Raw genomic sequence first — 15,831 nt, forward strand, 5'->3', positions numbered from 1 at the left:
TAGAAGAGACCAAAACAAACGTCTTTTGTTAAATGACCATGGGTCTGAAACTAACTGAAGGACCTGACGCAACATAGTGATAAGCCACACTCAAATTTTACAGGAAAACAACTATTAAGGATTTAAGATTTAAGAGTTGGTTTCCTGTAAAATTATTGAATGACAAAACCAGAAACTCTTCTGTACTGTAAGGAATAAGGGCTACAGTTGTAATGTTATTCATGCTTCAAAACCATCAATATTTACATTAATCAGTAAACACGCCGTGATGTCAGAGTGCAATGTTTGTGCTGTGAGCACGCAGTACGTTACTGTTCATTGAAAGTAGAGAGATGGAACAGTTCACTTCCTCCAAGACGTTCCTCTTGATTGTGGTTTCAACATGATGGTGCAACTCCTCATTTCTCTCGTGAAGTCTGAGAACATTTGAACCACAGATTCGGTGAGCAGTGGATTGGCCGCGGTGGGCCCATTGGATGGCCTGCTCGTTCTCCTGACCTCACCCCACTTGACTTGAAGAGCCTTTTGTACCAGACTCCAATTGGATCCAAGGACGAGCTCTGGCTCGGGTGCTTGCAGCTGCTGACACTCTACAGCACATGCCTGGAGTCTTTCAACATGTACGATAGACAATGATACGTCATTGCAGAGTTTGTATTGAAACAGGACACCGCACTTTTGAACAGTTTTTTAAATGGTTTTGAAGCATGGGTGTCATAAGTAACGTTACAACTGTAGTATGTTTATTCTGTACAGTATAGTACTGTTCCTGGTTTTGTCATTCAATAATTAGTTTCAGATCCATGGTCATTTAACAAAAAAAAAAGTTTTGATCTCTTCTATTATTCCTAGAAGTTTGGGTATTGAGTTTTGTTACACTCTGTATTACCATCTACAGCTTAAAAAATTATGGTCATAGTTTTTGGTTTACTGAAAATTTTCTACATAATATCTTTCACTTCATTCAAAATTATATGTACAAGAATCTTCACAGAACCAGCAATTTAATTTCAAAGGTAATTTTAATGCTCACTACTCTCTCATTCTGTAGCAATTTAAATTTATAACTGAACTGCTACTGAAGCTCTGCCATACAATAATGTAAGCAACTTCTGCACACAGAGAAAGGATAGCAAAGAACATTTTTAAGAATTCCTTATATTTACAGCATTGTTTAAATAGCAAAAACATGATCATGATTTTCATTATTGATATCAAAATAAATGACAGCAATAAATCTGTTACAGAGAACCAGAACATGAATAAATTTTACAATAGGAACATTTGCCATTAATATGTAATTTTTTTTATAAAACTAATATTCAAAAAAGATAAATTCTCATTACTTTTAACTGAATGGTGAAAACGGATGACTCTGTTCAAGACATATTTAATTGAAACCCTGTTACAACGACAAGAGAGATTCTTTAAAAATGGACAAACTTTGAATTTGGTGTCAGGCAAGTTCAGGAGCTTGTAACTTGGTTTTACTTGACATATTTTCTTAAACATTCGACTGTGTACATGGCACAACATAAGACCAACATTTTTGTGTATTCAATTTTTAAATCTCGTGGAATTCCTCTAAGAATTTAAAAAAATTACCTGAAACAAAAACATTAACAATTTTCAAAACACAGTCAATCTCAGCATTAAGATGCTAATTCGCCGTTAGTACTCATGAAACAATGAATAAAAGTAACTTACAATTATTATCGAAAGCATTGTTACAGATCTTGTTACTGTATGTATCTCCAGGCATGCGCGATCTGAATTAAGCTACTGTCTTGCTTTTCAGCAGTTGCTTCTAACGCTCTTTCCTCTCGACAGAGGGAAACAGTCAACCAGCTGCAATAATTCTCGAACAGATGTAAATTCTATTTTCATTTTAAAGATAACTCACCACATTTTGGATATGTTTATTAAATAAAATACGGAGAAAATTTAATGATAATTGTAATTGATTCTGTATAGGCATAACATAAAGCACTACTTGAACCAAGAAAACAATATTTTATTCAGAAATTTTATGAGACAGAATACACTGTATCTGCTCCATTACCTATTGTAAAGAGTCAGTGTGTAAGTGAAAAATATCTAAACCAATTTGGCTGCTTGGAGAATACGTAACATCAGGATACACACATCCATAATCAAGAAAGAAAGATTATGGTTTATTTAACAACGCTTGCAACTGCTGAGGTTATGCCAGTGTGCCAGAATTTTGTCCCGGAGGAGTTCTTTTACATGCCAGTAAATCTACTGACATGAGCCTGTCACATTTAAACACATTTAAATGCCATCGACCTGGGACGGGATCGAACCCGCAACCTCGAGCATAGAAGGCCAGCGCTATACCATGGATAAATATATAATAGGCTGCGAAACTGCGGTCAGCACCATCTGGCGGCGGGGGCTGAAATTAAGATGATCAGTGCCTAACGTTGTAGGTGGTGAACATTAGAACTACGTGTTGGGTACATCACCCAGAGTTCTCTATTTATCCGTTCGAGATATTGCTCGAAGAGTCGAGATGGCAGACAGAAACTTGCTAATAAGTGAACATAAAGTGATACGTGTGTGTATAAGCAGTGTATGTGAAACAGTGATGTTTATGGACGTTGTAAAAATAGTGTTGTTGAATGTATTGTAAAGTAATAGTAATATAATAAATTGAACTATCTAAGTAGTTCGTGCAGACTTCTCCATTGCGCTGTACAATAAATATCCAAAGAATACAATCCCAATTATCTAACCTTTTGCTTTATTTTTTTTCTGTCTCTGTCTGGTTATATTTTAATTGGGAAGTGTAAAATATATCGTCTCTTTTATCTTCCTCGTGGCTCCGGTAAAAATTTTCAGTAGTAGATGCTGTGAGGAATAAAAATGTAAATGTTTTATTTTAAATTGCGTTAGTTTTGAATATCGATGAGGGTGGGAGGGAATACTTTCTGCACAGTTTTCGTCACCAGGTGTGCTGGTAAATGCATGGAGTAATTAGTTACTCTTTTCGCTACTTGGTGCGCTGCTCGATATAATAACGCCCCTCCTCCCAACAGGTGGCAGCAAGATAAATTTCTACAACAGCGCCTCTAGTATGTGTTACAGGAAACTCAGTAAGTTTCCCATCCTATTATATATTCATCCATGACTATACCCACTGCGCTACCGAGGCCGACATCAAGAAAGATCCGAAGTTTCTCTGTAAGACAAAAAATCTGCAACACTATCAAGAAAATCCTCCCAACGAGATAATGAGGAATTGCGAGAAAAAATTATGGGTTTCCACACTTTCAAGAGAAAACTACCAAAACTATTTGCAGAGCAGATATATGCTGATATACAGAGTGATTTATATAGAACTGACACATTTCTTTCTTTAATTATTTCGTTGGAAATTCATTCAATGACCCAATTTTAGCACCAAATTAAGCAGAATGTTCTGGAGTTTCGATTCCTTGTCATTAGATGCGCAGATGTTTATGTTTTATTCCTATTGTTGGCAGCACTGACCCAATTTTAGCACCAAATTAAGCAGAATGTTCTGGAGTTTCGATTCCTTGTCACTAGATGCGCAGATGTTTATGTTTTATTCCTATTGTTGGCAGCACTAGATGCGCAGATGTTTATGTTTTATTCCTATTGTTGGCAGCTGTTTTCGACATTTTGTGTCAACGTGAAAATGCAGTACACATTAAATCAACGACTCTTCCTTGTGAAGCAATACTGGATTACAAGTTCAATTACAGCTACTCAAAGGGCATACCAGAGAGAATTTGGTGTTCGCAATCCTCCCAGAAGAAACACAATACTGGGACTGGTAAACAAATTGGAAACAACTGGATCTCTGGTGAGTGAAAAGGGCAAGCATCGTTCATCTAGGGGTTGTTGTTGACGTAAGAACACGACTGGAGCAGTCACCCAAAAAATCATTAAGACGTTTGTCGCAGGAAACAGGGTACACCTACTCAATGTGTCAGAGAGCTGCGAAAAGTGCAGGCCTAAAACCAAGTTTCTTTGACGATCGAATAATTTCCAGGAACCTGTGGCCACCAAGATCTCCGGATTTGACAACGCCGGACTTCTTTCTATGGGGTTACTTGAAAGACAGGGTTTACGCCACATGTCCCCAGACATTGGACGATCTGAAGCACAACATCACACAGGAGATTCAAGCTATTGACAACAGAGTCCTCCAACGAGTGGCCAGTAACATGGAACAATGTGTTGAGTTGTGCCTTATGCAGGATGGAGGACATTTTCAACATTTGCTATAGAGGTAAATAATCTCCCAGAATTCCTCTACATTTTAGGTATAATAAGTTGTCGGTAGCACAATTCGTTTTGAAACAATTAATGAAAGAAATGTGTCAGTTCTATATAAATCACTCTGTATAATGAAGCAAAGTCAGTAACTTAATGTAAATTAGTATACCAAGTTATTTCTTGAGAGCCTAGCAGCCTGAATACAAAAGAAACCTGCTACATTTGTTGCATAACAGGCATGTCTATTTACAAGCACAAGTTATAAGAGAATAATATACATGCATTCGCCATGAAGCTTTTGATTAGTAGTACACACTACGTAACATAGTTCAAGAAAGTAACTGCGTTCCTAAGTCTGCATTCTGCCATGTACACTTTCGTGTAACATTATTTGTCCTGTATCAATACTGGAATGCACAGTTAACATTATGTGTAAGCAGAGAAACATTATCACTAGTAATGGAAACAATCTCCTAAGTCTGAAAACATTAGTAAACACAAAATACTATCGTTATTCATTTAAACAATACTCAAAGTGCTCCAGTATGTAACCTCTGCTTTCACCCTCATGCTTCTTCCTACGATTTCTAGTTTGAAGCTATCTCAGCTTTTCTCCAGTTCGTTAATTTTTAAGCTAAAATCGAGTAATTATTCCCTACTGATACAGTCTGTATTGTGGCACATTACAGAATTTATTGTTCATCTGTTTTCATATTGAATACTGACATACAAAATTAAAGACATTTAGCAAGGATTTATATATCTAGATAATATGACGAACTAGAAGAAAAAGTATGTAAGTAATAAAAATGCACCATGCATTCTTGGTACCAGGTACAGGAAGTATTTGGAAGGGGTTTACTTTGAATTATATAATGATAAAAATACATCATGCATTCTCGATATCAGATGCTTTCACAGCTAAAGAAAGTAATTGGATGGGGTTCATTTTTAATTATTTCTTTTATTCTAAACTAAGTTTGAAAATCATAATGTTTCAAAGTTGCACTTATCCTCGGAATTACAAGCTAAGTAAGCATCAAGCATAAGCATCAAATGTTAAATGCATGCGGTCTATGTCAAAATAAGAGTTACAACTCCTAGCAAGCTTGGCAAGCAACATAATATGATGAGAAAGCAGTTCAATAAAAGGAGGAAAAAGCTATGTACCAGACGCAACTAAGGAACCAATTTACAGTACCAAGAAAAATATGCTATTAGTTAAATCATAAACTGCAAGGAATGTATTTAAACGGAGTTTTCCAAACTGTGACACAGTAGACTTTTACTGGTTCAAAAATAAAATTAAATCCTTGAATGATGATTCTCATGTATTACATTATAAAGCAACCTCAACCTCGAGTTTAGCCAAGAGGAGTGAAACTTACATGAAGGATTAAATGTTAATTACGAAACATACCAACACAAATGCGGTTCCAGGCAATTGGCCACAGAAAATTGGTAACTGGGATAATTGGCCACAGAAAATTGGTAATAGGGACAATTCGCCACAGACAGACAATTTGCCACATTGTCCATTATCCAAAAATAGGACCGTAACAATTTATTTAAATGTGAATTAGTGGCAAATATGATAAGGTTCACATTGTCCTCTGGTTCAAAATACAAATATTTACATTAATAAAATAAAAACTAAAAAGATAGAAATATAAATAATAATATATGAATTAAATTTATTTCTTGAAAAACCAGAAACCATTGAAGCCGAATAACATTTCCAAAATACAACAACCACCTTTCTCCTTGTACGGTCTTGGTGTATCTGTCGGCTATAACATTCAGTTGGTTAATATTCCTTGGTTCAGGTGGTAGGTGCAGCTTCCTGGCACGGCGCACAGTTTTTCTAATAGAGAGTTTCTTCGGTAGATTCACACTGGCTTTGCTTGCAATACGCTGTAACTCATTTTGAATAATGACAGATGTTGGTTCTCGGGAAGTCCTCGCCCTTGCCTTCATGTTCTCTACACATTCCTTTGCCTTAATCCTTCCCCAGTCTGCAGAATGATTCTTGTGTTCAGACGGTTCTTTGACGACACTGCTGCCATCTTCTGATAACGTGACTGTTGCATTACAGCATGTCACAGCGCCAAACAACTCCATTCTTATTTTCTCTAAGTCTCGTGTACATGTAGCCAAGATATATTTATTTGTCAAAGCCTCTTTCTGATTTTGTGAAGCGAATTTCTTCCGCCACAGTTCCTATTTAGTTCACAGCTTCTAGATTTGTCTTGTGTTACCATAGAAATATATTATAAATTGTTGCGAATTTGAGTATTGCCTTGAATTTTAATGTGTGGCTAATTGTCTTTGATACGAATTCAATTATGTGGCGAGTTGCCTCTGTGGCCAATTTTCTGTGGCCAGTTGTCCCCAACCCACACAAATGCAGGTCAAATTAATCTAAGATGTTGGAGGAGTTAAAAAAAAAAAGAACACAAACTTGGTAATCAGTCAACAATGTGAGTATATTGAATGGCAGTGAGACAAGGCACATGTTATGACCTAAATGGAAATAGAAGAATTACTTAAAAAAAATGATATGATAACGACCTGCTGACCAAATTAATAAATATACCGCATATCAAATTTTCATTGTATCTTGATAAATAAAATAGACTTCTAAACGTCAGAGAAAAACTATAAGTTCACCCTGTTGAAGCAGATGGTAAGAAATTCCATTCCCTACAAAGAAAAGAAGCAATAGAAACATTTACAATGTTAAAACACAAGATTATTTAGCAGACCATATGCATTGTCTTGGCATATTAAATTCCAGTAAATGTGAGATAACCAGAAACCCAAATTCTGTTAAAAACACATAACATTTATTGGTAGGTGGAAGTTTAAACAAGATTAAAAGACACACACAGCTTGTACTTGAAAGCAAGGAGATGGTGTGAAAGTCAAATCCTGCCACTGAAATAGACAAACAGTAAAAAAAAAATGAGAAAGTATAAGAAGGAACACTTCGATCCCAGGACCTGATGCCTACTATTCTGTTACGTCAGCCACGACATTGGCACAATGATATAGTTCACACTGCAATTAGTGTGCAAGGTGGCCCATTTTAAAAAAATCAGATTTTACTTTCTTATTATTAGTGAGCTGAAATTTCGCATTTGCGAAATTCGCGAATTTTTAAATTGTGGGATAGAAAATATTTTCCATCATCTGTAAGGTGATTTAGCATGATTTTATAGCAGAATTTGAAGTGTGAAAAAAATGCGAATTTTCTATCAATTGCGAAATCAGAGAAAAATGCTATTTAATAGCAATTTATCAGTAAAATGATGTTTTTCTTTCAAGTTGTACTCTTGCAATTGTCTTTGTATATTCCCTGTTTGTTTTGCTATTTGGTCATTGTAAGGTTAATGACATTTGTCAACTACCTCTGCATTAAACAAATAAATAAATAATATTTGTCAAGCGAAAAGCACATTATATGTATACAAAAATTAAAGGCACTTTTTGAATACTCAAAACATATCAATCAATATTATATTTCTATTAATTACAGTCTGCTCAATTCGATAAATTTGAAAAATGAAGATCCAATAATTGATATACATAACATAATATTGGTTATCAAGTTCTATATTCAATATGGGCTTGGCTAAAATGTGTTGCGTCGGTTTACTCAGCCATTTGCTTTTGAGATCGCAGCAGAGTTGGATAGTTATTCTAGTTATATTGGCAGAGTTTGTTGAATTTGTGAGACACGTGCTCCTTCATAAAATGGGGCCAACAACTACCACTGCTCATAAAAGAGCCCAGCAGTAGTTTTCTGTCAATTCTGCAATTGCCGCACTGAATGGACAAAGAAAGATAGCATTGATGAACAGAAGCACTTGGCAGCATGATGAGACAGCACTAAATTTCAACATCAGCTTCTTCATCAAAACAAACTTCAGTTACTGAAATGTTCGACAGGGCCAAGCAAAGGAGGTGAATATTCCTCTCGAAAAGCTGGAAAATGAAACACTGAGGAAGTAGATAAATAGATGTTAATTTGGAAAAAAGTAGATGCTAATTTCAGGAAAACAGATGCTAAAAATTCAGGTCCCTACTTCATTATACACAGTACAAAGAGGCCCTGCTAAAACAGATTTCAAGATATTCGCATCCTGGCTGCAGAATTGTACTTCTGAGTATGTGTACAGCAATTTCTCTGGGAATGATAAACATGGGTCTTCTTTTGAAAAGCACAAAGATACTCAACGTAAAGGATAAGCCAACAAATGGGGCAAACAAGTTACTATCACAAGAAAAATGTTCTATTGAGAGAAATTATTATTATTATTATTATTATTATTATTATTATTATTATTTATGATTTTCAGTAGGAATTTATGTAAGCAAGACCGCTCAGTACATAAAGACTACTTTTTGCCTCTGTATTGTTAAAGGGTTACACCTGCATGTAGTGAAAACATTTGTTACACGTGAATATGTCAGTAAAGTAAAGTAAGAGGCTGGGTTTTTTCAGATATTCATATTATAAACTACTAACATATTTCTATAAAACAAGGTTTTACGCATTGTAACCAGTTCTTCTTATGAGTTTCATTGCAGGCCTTTATTTAGTAGAGAAAAATATATTGATAATTATAAATGTATATATATATTCAATTGTTTTATTAAAGTGAAAAAAAATAATTGAGTAGTAACTATTCTAAATCCCAGGTTCATAATACTATCAAACAAGGCACAACAATTTATTTGAGAGACCCAATATCAGGTTGCACAAATAAAAACCTTGGCTCAATTTAATAGCTGTGAATATTTTCCCAGGCGATACCATTCTGATGATTTTACTAGATTTAATGTAATTTTAAAGAGTTGGCTTGTAAAATTTTGACTTATTCCACATTTTAAAGCTTCAGTACTACTGTAAGCTCTATGAAATACAATAATTGGGGAAATTTTTTAATAGTATAACTCATTTGGTTTTTAATAAGTTTTAACTGTTTTTTTTTACGTATTATACCTACTACGTGCTTGACGCTATCCTAGTATTTGTTTTATACTGATGACATAAAAAATAAACAATTCAACATACATGATCTTCTGTTAGAAAGTTTGGAAAACCCAGTGCTGAAACAAAGGCTGTATAATTATCAAGTGGACCACTACCAACTACTTCAAACTCTCCAATACGATGCAGCATGTATCTAGAGTGCTTCAATTTGACACTAATCATTACCAACATAAAATTGAGGAAAATCTGAAGACGACCTCCATTGTACCTCCTGAAACGTATACATACACAATATTGTAAGATTAATCACTTTAGCTCTACCTGAAACTACGACACAATTTCGTGGTGTACTCTGAAGAATTCTCCCCCAATCCTGCGACTATTATAAGCACCATCGTGAATATTTTTCCATTGTTCTTGAAGATCAGTCTTGTCAATATGTCTGTACTGTTCTTCATTACAATTTGTTACACAAACGATAAAAATGTTTTTCAAACGAAGAAACATCACATCTTTAAAGACATGTTTTTCCTCAGAAGCCACTCTCTAACTTAGAGAGCAATAAGACACATTCCTAATGACAAGTAATCAAGCAATCTTGTACAAAATGCAACCTACAATATCTACTGCAGGCGGCACTATTTATACCATAACATCAATTTCAAAGAAGTCAAAACAGCACTAAGTTATACCTTATTTTATTTCAAGGAGTGCAGTTCGGTGGCTCCTTTGAACACCCACTTACAGATTTATGACTTCCTACACAAACACCTCTGACAATTCCATACTGTCTCCTCATCCCAACATTGCACAGTTGCCATAATCCTGGTGACCCTGAAATGAGACTGATGGGATTCTTGGAATTCGGAAAAGATGCAGCAACTCTGCCTCCACGTGGATTCGACGAGAGCCTGTCAATTCTTCTGAACAAGGGTTGTGATTGGTTACTGACAAGAGAAGATAAGATTTCCGTCACCGTAAGGAATATATTTATTTATGACAAGCAATTAGTAGGGGGCAGTAGAAGGTCTGTCGGCGAAGTCCATTCTATGAAACTGCACTCCATGAAAAAAAATTGAGTATACACGAAGAACATCACATACTGCTTAGTTTTGTACAGATGAGTGAATTAATGAACATATTTAAGTATATGTGCATGTTCTTGAAATCAAAATAAGAATAATGTTCTTATCAATATGGGGTCGCAAATGCATCTTTATCAGATAATAAGTATTCCAAAACGTCCAGTCAGGATAATTTTGACTTCATACCAGATCACCTGACATCCATTCTGCACACGTTCATCACAGACAAGAGAGTAGTGCATCCAAAGCAATGCCGACGTGAGGTGGTGTGTGAACATCCTCAAGTGTGCACCGATGAAACTTGCTATTATTCCGCCCAAGAAACATTTGCGACCTACTCCACTCTCCCCGAATGGCCCAGAAGAGAAGCTGTTGCGACGTTCATGACTGCCTGGCTAATCACCTCCACCGCCTGGTGTATTATCCAGCCCCACTGCATGCTCTGTGGATGTTCCGACACCATGGACTCAAACCACATCAAGACTTGTCCAGCACTTTCATCTGTCAGCTTTGTGGATAGGTACTGGGAGGCCAGAGACAGAACGCAGCAGTGCTGACATCCTCTCCTTCATAGTTTCACTTGCACATTGTTCACTTTATTTCGTTTTCTTTCCTTTTAGTTTTTATCGCCATTGTACGGCCAATGACTTTAGTCAAGTGCCACTGCATTGAATAAAAAATAGATAAATAAAAAAATATATTTAAAAAAAAACATTTGCGACCTCGTGTCCACATAAACATCTTTTTCATATTTTTCATCCATGAACAGCATACAAAATGTCGTGACTCACAGAGGGATGTCTTGGGAGACAAAGACACGAACTTAGGAGACTCAGAGCCCCACCTTGCAATAGAAGTTCTGCATTGCAAGTAGAAACTTCACAGAGATCGTAACAAAAGCAACAAATTGCAGAATCTGAACATTGCAACAAATATTCTCATAATAAAAACGTATTGCCCAGTGAACATTGTCGCATATCACTTACCAGCTGTGTTCTCTGGGTGGTACTCCAGCTGGGGCAACAAGAAGCACGTCAGCACCTGCTCTCCTGTCTCCTCATCCAGATCAGTCTGGAACTTCAGCATCGGCTGTGCCTGGTTCTCAGACAGCCACACGGCCTTGAGGTTCAGGTTGGTCAGTGAGAAGGGCAGGTACTGTAACCTGGCAAACACCTCCCCATTATTATGCATGCACAACAACTTCAAATTTCTGGTGCCGTATCTATTATCTGTTTTCTGCCGCAACACATTATCGTCATAAATGAGAGAAATTTGAAAATCTGAAACTATTCACCCAATCCTTTTGAAATTTCTACCACACATTCTTATAAATTACAATTAAAAACTGACAAAATTTGAAATCTCTAGGCTAAATAAATAGTTTCTGAGTTACAAAATAATCAATTTTTTTTCTAATTATATATTAGGACACAAACGGCAAACCGACGCTGTAAAACACCTCGACATTTCCCCCCTTAAAGTAGGTACAGTGCATACCCCTTTCAGTTCTTCAGTAAAAAATCTTGGCATTCACATGGATAATAATCTCAATTGGGACTTGCAAATCACAGAAACCTGCAGAAAGGTGTATTCTATTATCCATGTGCTAAAAAGGATAAATGTTCATCTCCCCTCTTGCTTAAAAAAGTCCCTTGTGCAGACGCTTGTATTTCCCTATTTTGACTATGCTGACATTTTACTGACTGACCTCTCCAGCGACAACAAAACGAAACTTCAACGTGCTCATAATTTGTGTGTACGTTTTGTAAGCAATGTTCGTAAATATGATCATATTACCCCATCCCTGGAAACAATAGGTTGGCTTAAACTAGATAAGGAAAGAAATTTACATTCACTTCTCTTTCTCTTCGAAATCTTGAACTCTTCTATTTCTTCGTACCTGTCGTTTCACTTACCTTTCTTCCCACCATAATCTGAACACACGCTCTCGTCATGAAACAATACTAACAATACCATCCCATCGCACCTCGTCATACTCATCCTCTTTCACAATAGCCCTGCCAAGACTCGAATTCGCTACCTGCTAGCATCAGGGACTGTCGAAATAAAATTGAATTCAAACGCAAACTTACTAGGCACTTGGTCAGTAATTGATTTCTTCTAAATAGTTTCCTTAATCTATCACAAATTATTTCAATATCCAGTAATTTCATCACTATACAATTTTGTTATTCTAGGTTTAATTTGTAATTCAGTAAATATAAAATATTCTTTGTTTTTCTATGATAAATTATCTAGCTGTAATTAGTCAGGTAATCTTTTCGTACTTTGATTTTTATTATAATTGTAATTGTAAATTTAATACTAATTGTAATTTTATTGTTCATATTATAGTTGGAATTCCCTGGTAGAGGGGCAGAGAAGGCCTGACGGCCTTATCTCTACCAGGTTAAATAAATACTAATACTAACGACAAAAAATATCCGCTCAGTGTCATAATTTTTTTAATGTGCTGTGGGCTGTGAAGACATTTCCCAGGGATACAGTTTTCAAATTCTTTCTCTCTCTTCATTAGTTTGGAATGTAGTATTTTTTTCTTGTCGGATTTTTCATAATCAAATAAAAATAATCATAATACAAACTTAAACATCTCAAATGTGTACTTCATTAATCTTTGCGTCAAAACACAATACGTACCGTATTCTTGTTCCTCACACTTTTCTTAAGTTACTTGCAAAATTGTGTCTCAACAGGACTAAAAGTACAACACCTAGAACTGTTTACACGATGCAAAACTTGTTCAAAACTGCCCTGCTCCATATGTTGCTCTCTCAGACTTCTTCTTAAATTTTTCTTAGATTTGAAATAAAGAATTGAATTTTCGATCAAATTTGCTCCACAATTCACTCACAGCTTACCTTGAAAGATAGTACAGTAAAAATTCTTTTATACATTTCGAACTTACTTTTTCTGAGATCCCAGCAGAATTCTTATACTTTCCATGTCCATTTATTTCAGTTACACTTACATGATTGTACTTAAAATACGGATCATCATTTACACGTTCTAAATCAAATATTCTCGAAATTAGGCTTGCTATTAAAATGTAAGAATGCGAAAATACAGCACATGTTCACTGTTAAGATGCAGCCCACTCTGAAATTCGTAGAAATTTAAATTCGCCCATGCTTGCCTCTAACAATCTTGGGTCCTTTAATGATTCTATTACAGCTTTAAAAACAGTGAAAAGTTTTGCAACACATCATGATGTAAATGAATAAATTATAGGAGAGTTTCCACAATTTGAGGGCATGGTTTATTCCTTAGAAGCAAACAGTCCAAAACAACTGACTTTTTCTTTTGTAAAATAATCACATGTTATTAAATGAAGATCACAGTATGAAAAAGATAATTCAGTTTCATAAAATTTTCTGGATTGAAGTTTGAAATGTAATATATCAGCCAGTACTGGCTCTAAGCAGCTAAGATTTCCTACAAATCATCTTACATTCTTCAAGAATGTGTTATAAATTTGCAGTACTGTATTGCAGACTCAAAAATGGCTTAACTGTAAAGTTCTAAATTTCTCTTGTGAACATTAGAAGTTCAAAGAGAACCATAAACTATAAAAATAAAAAATTAATTGCGCAAAAGTAAAACACATTAATAAGAGGAAAACACAGTGAATGAAGGAATGTAGAGTATAAGCAGTGGGGCGTTGTACTTTGACAGACGTTTAAGTTTTGTTTTATGACAAAAGTTCCGGAATTTTACAGACAGACCGTGTGCTCTTCAGAACTGAGCAGCTATGCAGATGGTCAGTGCTACACCTACTTTGGTTTATCTTGTCTCAGTAGCAATAAAATCAAGTCCCTTCAAATGAGGGTGGAGATTATAGGAGGGTTGTAAATTTTCAGAATTCCTTTCAAAACCTTGTTATTGTACAGGCTGCCGGAACTCAGTTTCTTGAAAGACAAGCTCAGTGACGGAACTACACAGTACGAAGAGAGATATTTTGTTATTTTATTTTGTGCTACTGAATGTATCAACTAGTCCCTTCCGCCACTGGATGGATGGACGGCATTGCTCCACTCCCCCTATCGCCATAACAACACAGACAAAGTAAGACATACCTCCTTCCTCTCTCTTTTCACAGTGAGACAAGATACATCACACAGGCTTTAATTGTACCGTAATGTTCTGCAGTATAGAAGAGAAGCTTACAAGGACAAGATGCTTACCGATTGCCAGATACATCAAGCACATGTAGTTCCAAACAGTTGCCCACTTCTGAAGGCAGATATTGCAGTTTATTGTCCCTCAGAGAAAGAACTCCGAGCTGTGACAAATTGCCTGTAAAGAATTCAACATTACAAAAAAACTTCAGCATAAAACCACCCATATGGCCATCACACCAATGTTATACAATTCAAGACACTTTCAACATAAACAATAATTTTCAAATTTCACATCTTTTATTAATATTTAAACTAAATGCCAAAATATACGAAAAGAACTAATTTTTCTAATAGAATTTGAATGTTCCCCTTCATTTGTTTAGAAAACAAGATTTAATCAAGATTAAACACCGCAGAAACAAAATCTCTCAGAAAAACATCTGGACACACTTTCTAAGAACACAAAAGAAGCATTTTCTATGGGATCTACAACTCACATTCACCCTTGACTATACTGATGAATACAAACAGCTGGATGTTACAAGAATGGATGCATTCAGGTTATCTCTAAAACACCAATTGGTAAGGAATATGTATTACAAACCTATCTCCTCTGGTAAGCTCTGCAAGTTGTTCCTGTCGACGTTGAGGTTGGTCAGTTTCACCAGGGTCCCTATTGATATTGGCAGTTCCATGAGAAAGTTCTCCGTCAATATTAATTCCTGTAAGTTCTCACACCTAAGCAAACAAATTGACTGAGCTGAACTCACACAAACATACAACATACTTTTTTAATACTAGACAATATCAAAAGGCGGAATTTGTGATTTTATTCACACTACTGATATACATCTAAATACGGACTCATCCATAAAAAAACATTAACACCTTAGCCAGGTTTTATAAAACTTATGCTTTAGCTGAATGTGTGTTGATTTGTGTATTACTAAAAGCTCCCATGACTATATAAACCTGACAAAAAGCATTATGCAACACTATTTTAACTGTCAAAGATTTAATCCTCACAAACACTTCCCTACAGTTACACATTATTCTTTGTGGCTTCTATCTCATTCTTTTCGTTCTTGGACATTTAACATTCTAAAATTAACTTTCTCTTTTCTTTTAAATATTAACAGAATGTGAAATAATAGATATTATTCTACTTGGGAGTGTTAAAATGGCAGCAAAGAACTGAGGGAGAATGTACTTATAGTCGGACCATCGGATCTCTGCCCCCATAAGATATGCGAACTGAACTCTAATTCCTTCTCAGTCTCAGTAATTCATTTCTCTCCCTGCATTCCTATCTCTCTCCCTTTCTATCCCCCACTACTCACAA

At 35.6% G+C, this 15,831-nt stretch overlaps 1 protein-coding gene across 6 annotated transcripts in view; it reads right to left on the reverse strand.

Annotated features, from left to right (window-relative positions):
- Window positions 1-15,831, reverse strand: part of scrib (scribble planar cell polarity protein) — a 308,579-nt gene that overhangs the window by 173,767 nt on the left and 118,981 nt on the right. For all 6 annotated transcript variants that reach the window (XM_069836394.1, XM_069836397.1, XM_069836396.1 and 3 more), the window contains exons 8-10: window positions 15,094-15,227; window positions 14,553-14,664; window positions 11,337-11,512 (exon numbers count right to left, since the gene is read on the reverse strand). In XM_069836394.1, the coding sequence (XP_069692495.1) occupies window positions 11,337-11,512; window positions 14,553-14,664; window positions 15,094-15,227 (422 nt within the window). The remainder of the gene's footprint in view (window positions 1-11,336; window positions 11,513-14,552; window positions 14,665-15,093; window positions 15,228-15,831) is intronic.

The sequence above is a fragment of the Periplaneta americana genome, chromosome 9 (genome assembly GCF_040183065.1).
Source record: "Periplaneta americana isolate PAMFEO1 chromosome 9, P.americana_PAMFEO1_priV1, whole genome shotgun sequence".
Taxonomy (NCBI): Eukaryota; Metazoa; Arthropoda; class Insecta; order Blattodea; family Blattidae; genus Periplaneta; species Periplaneta americana.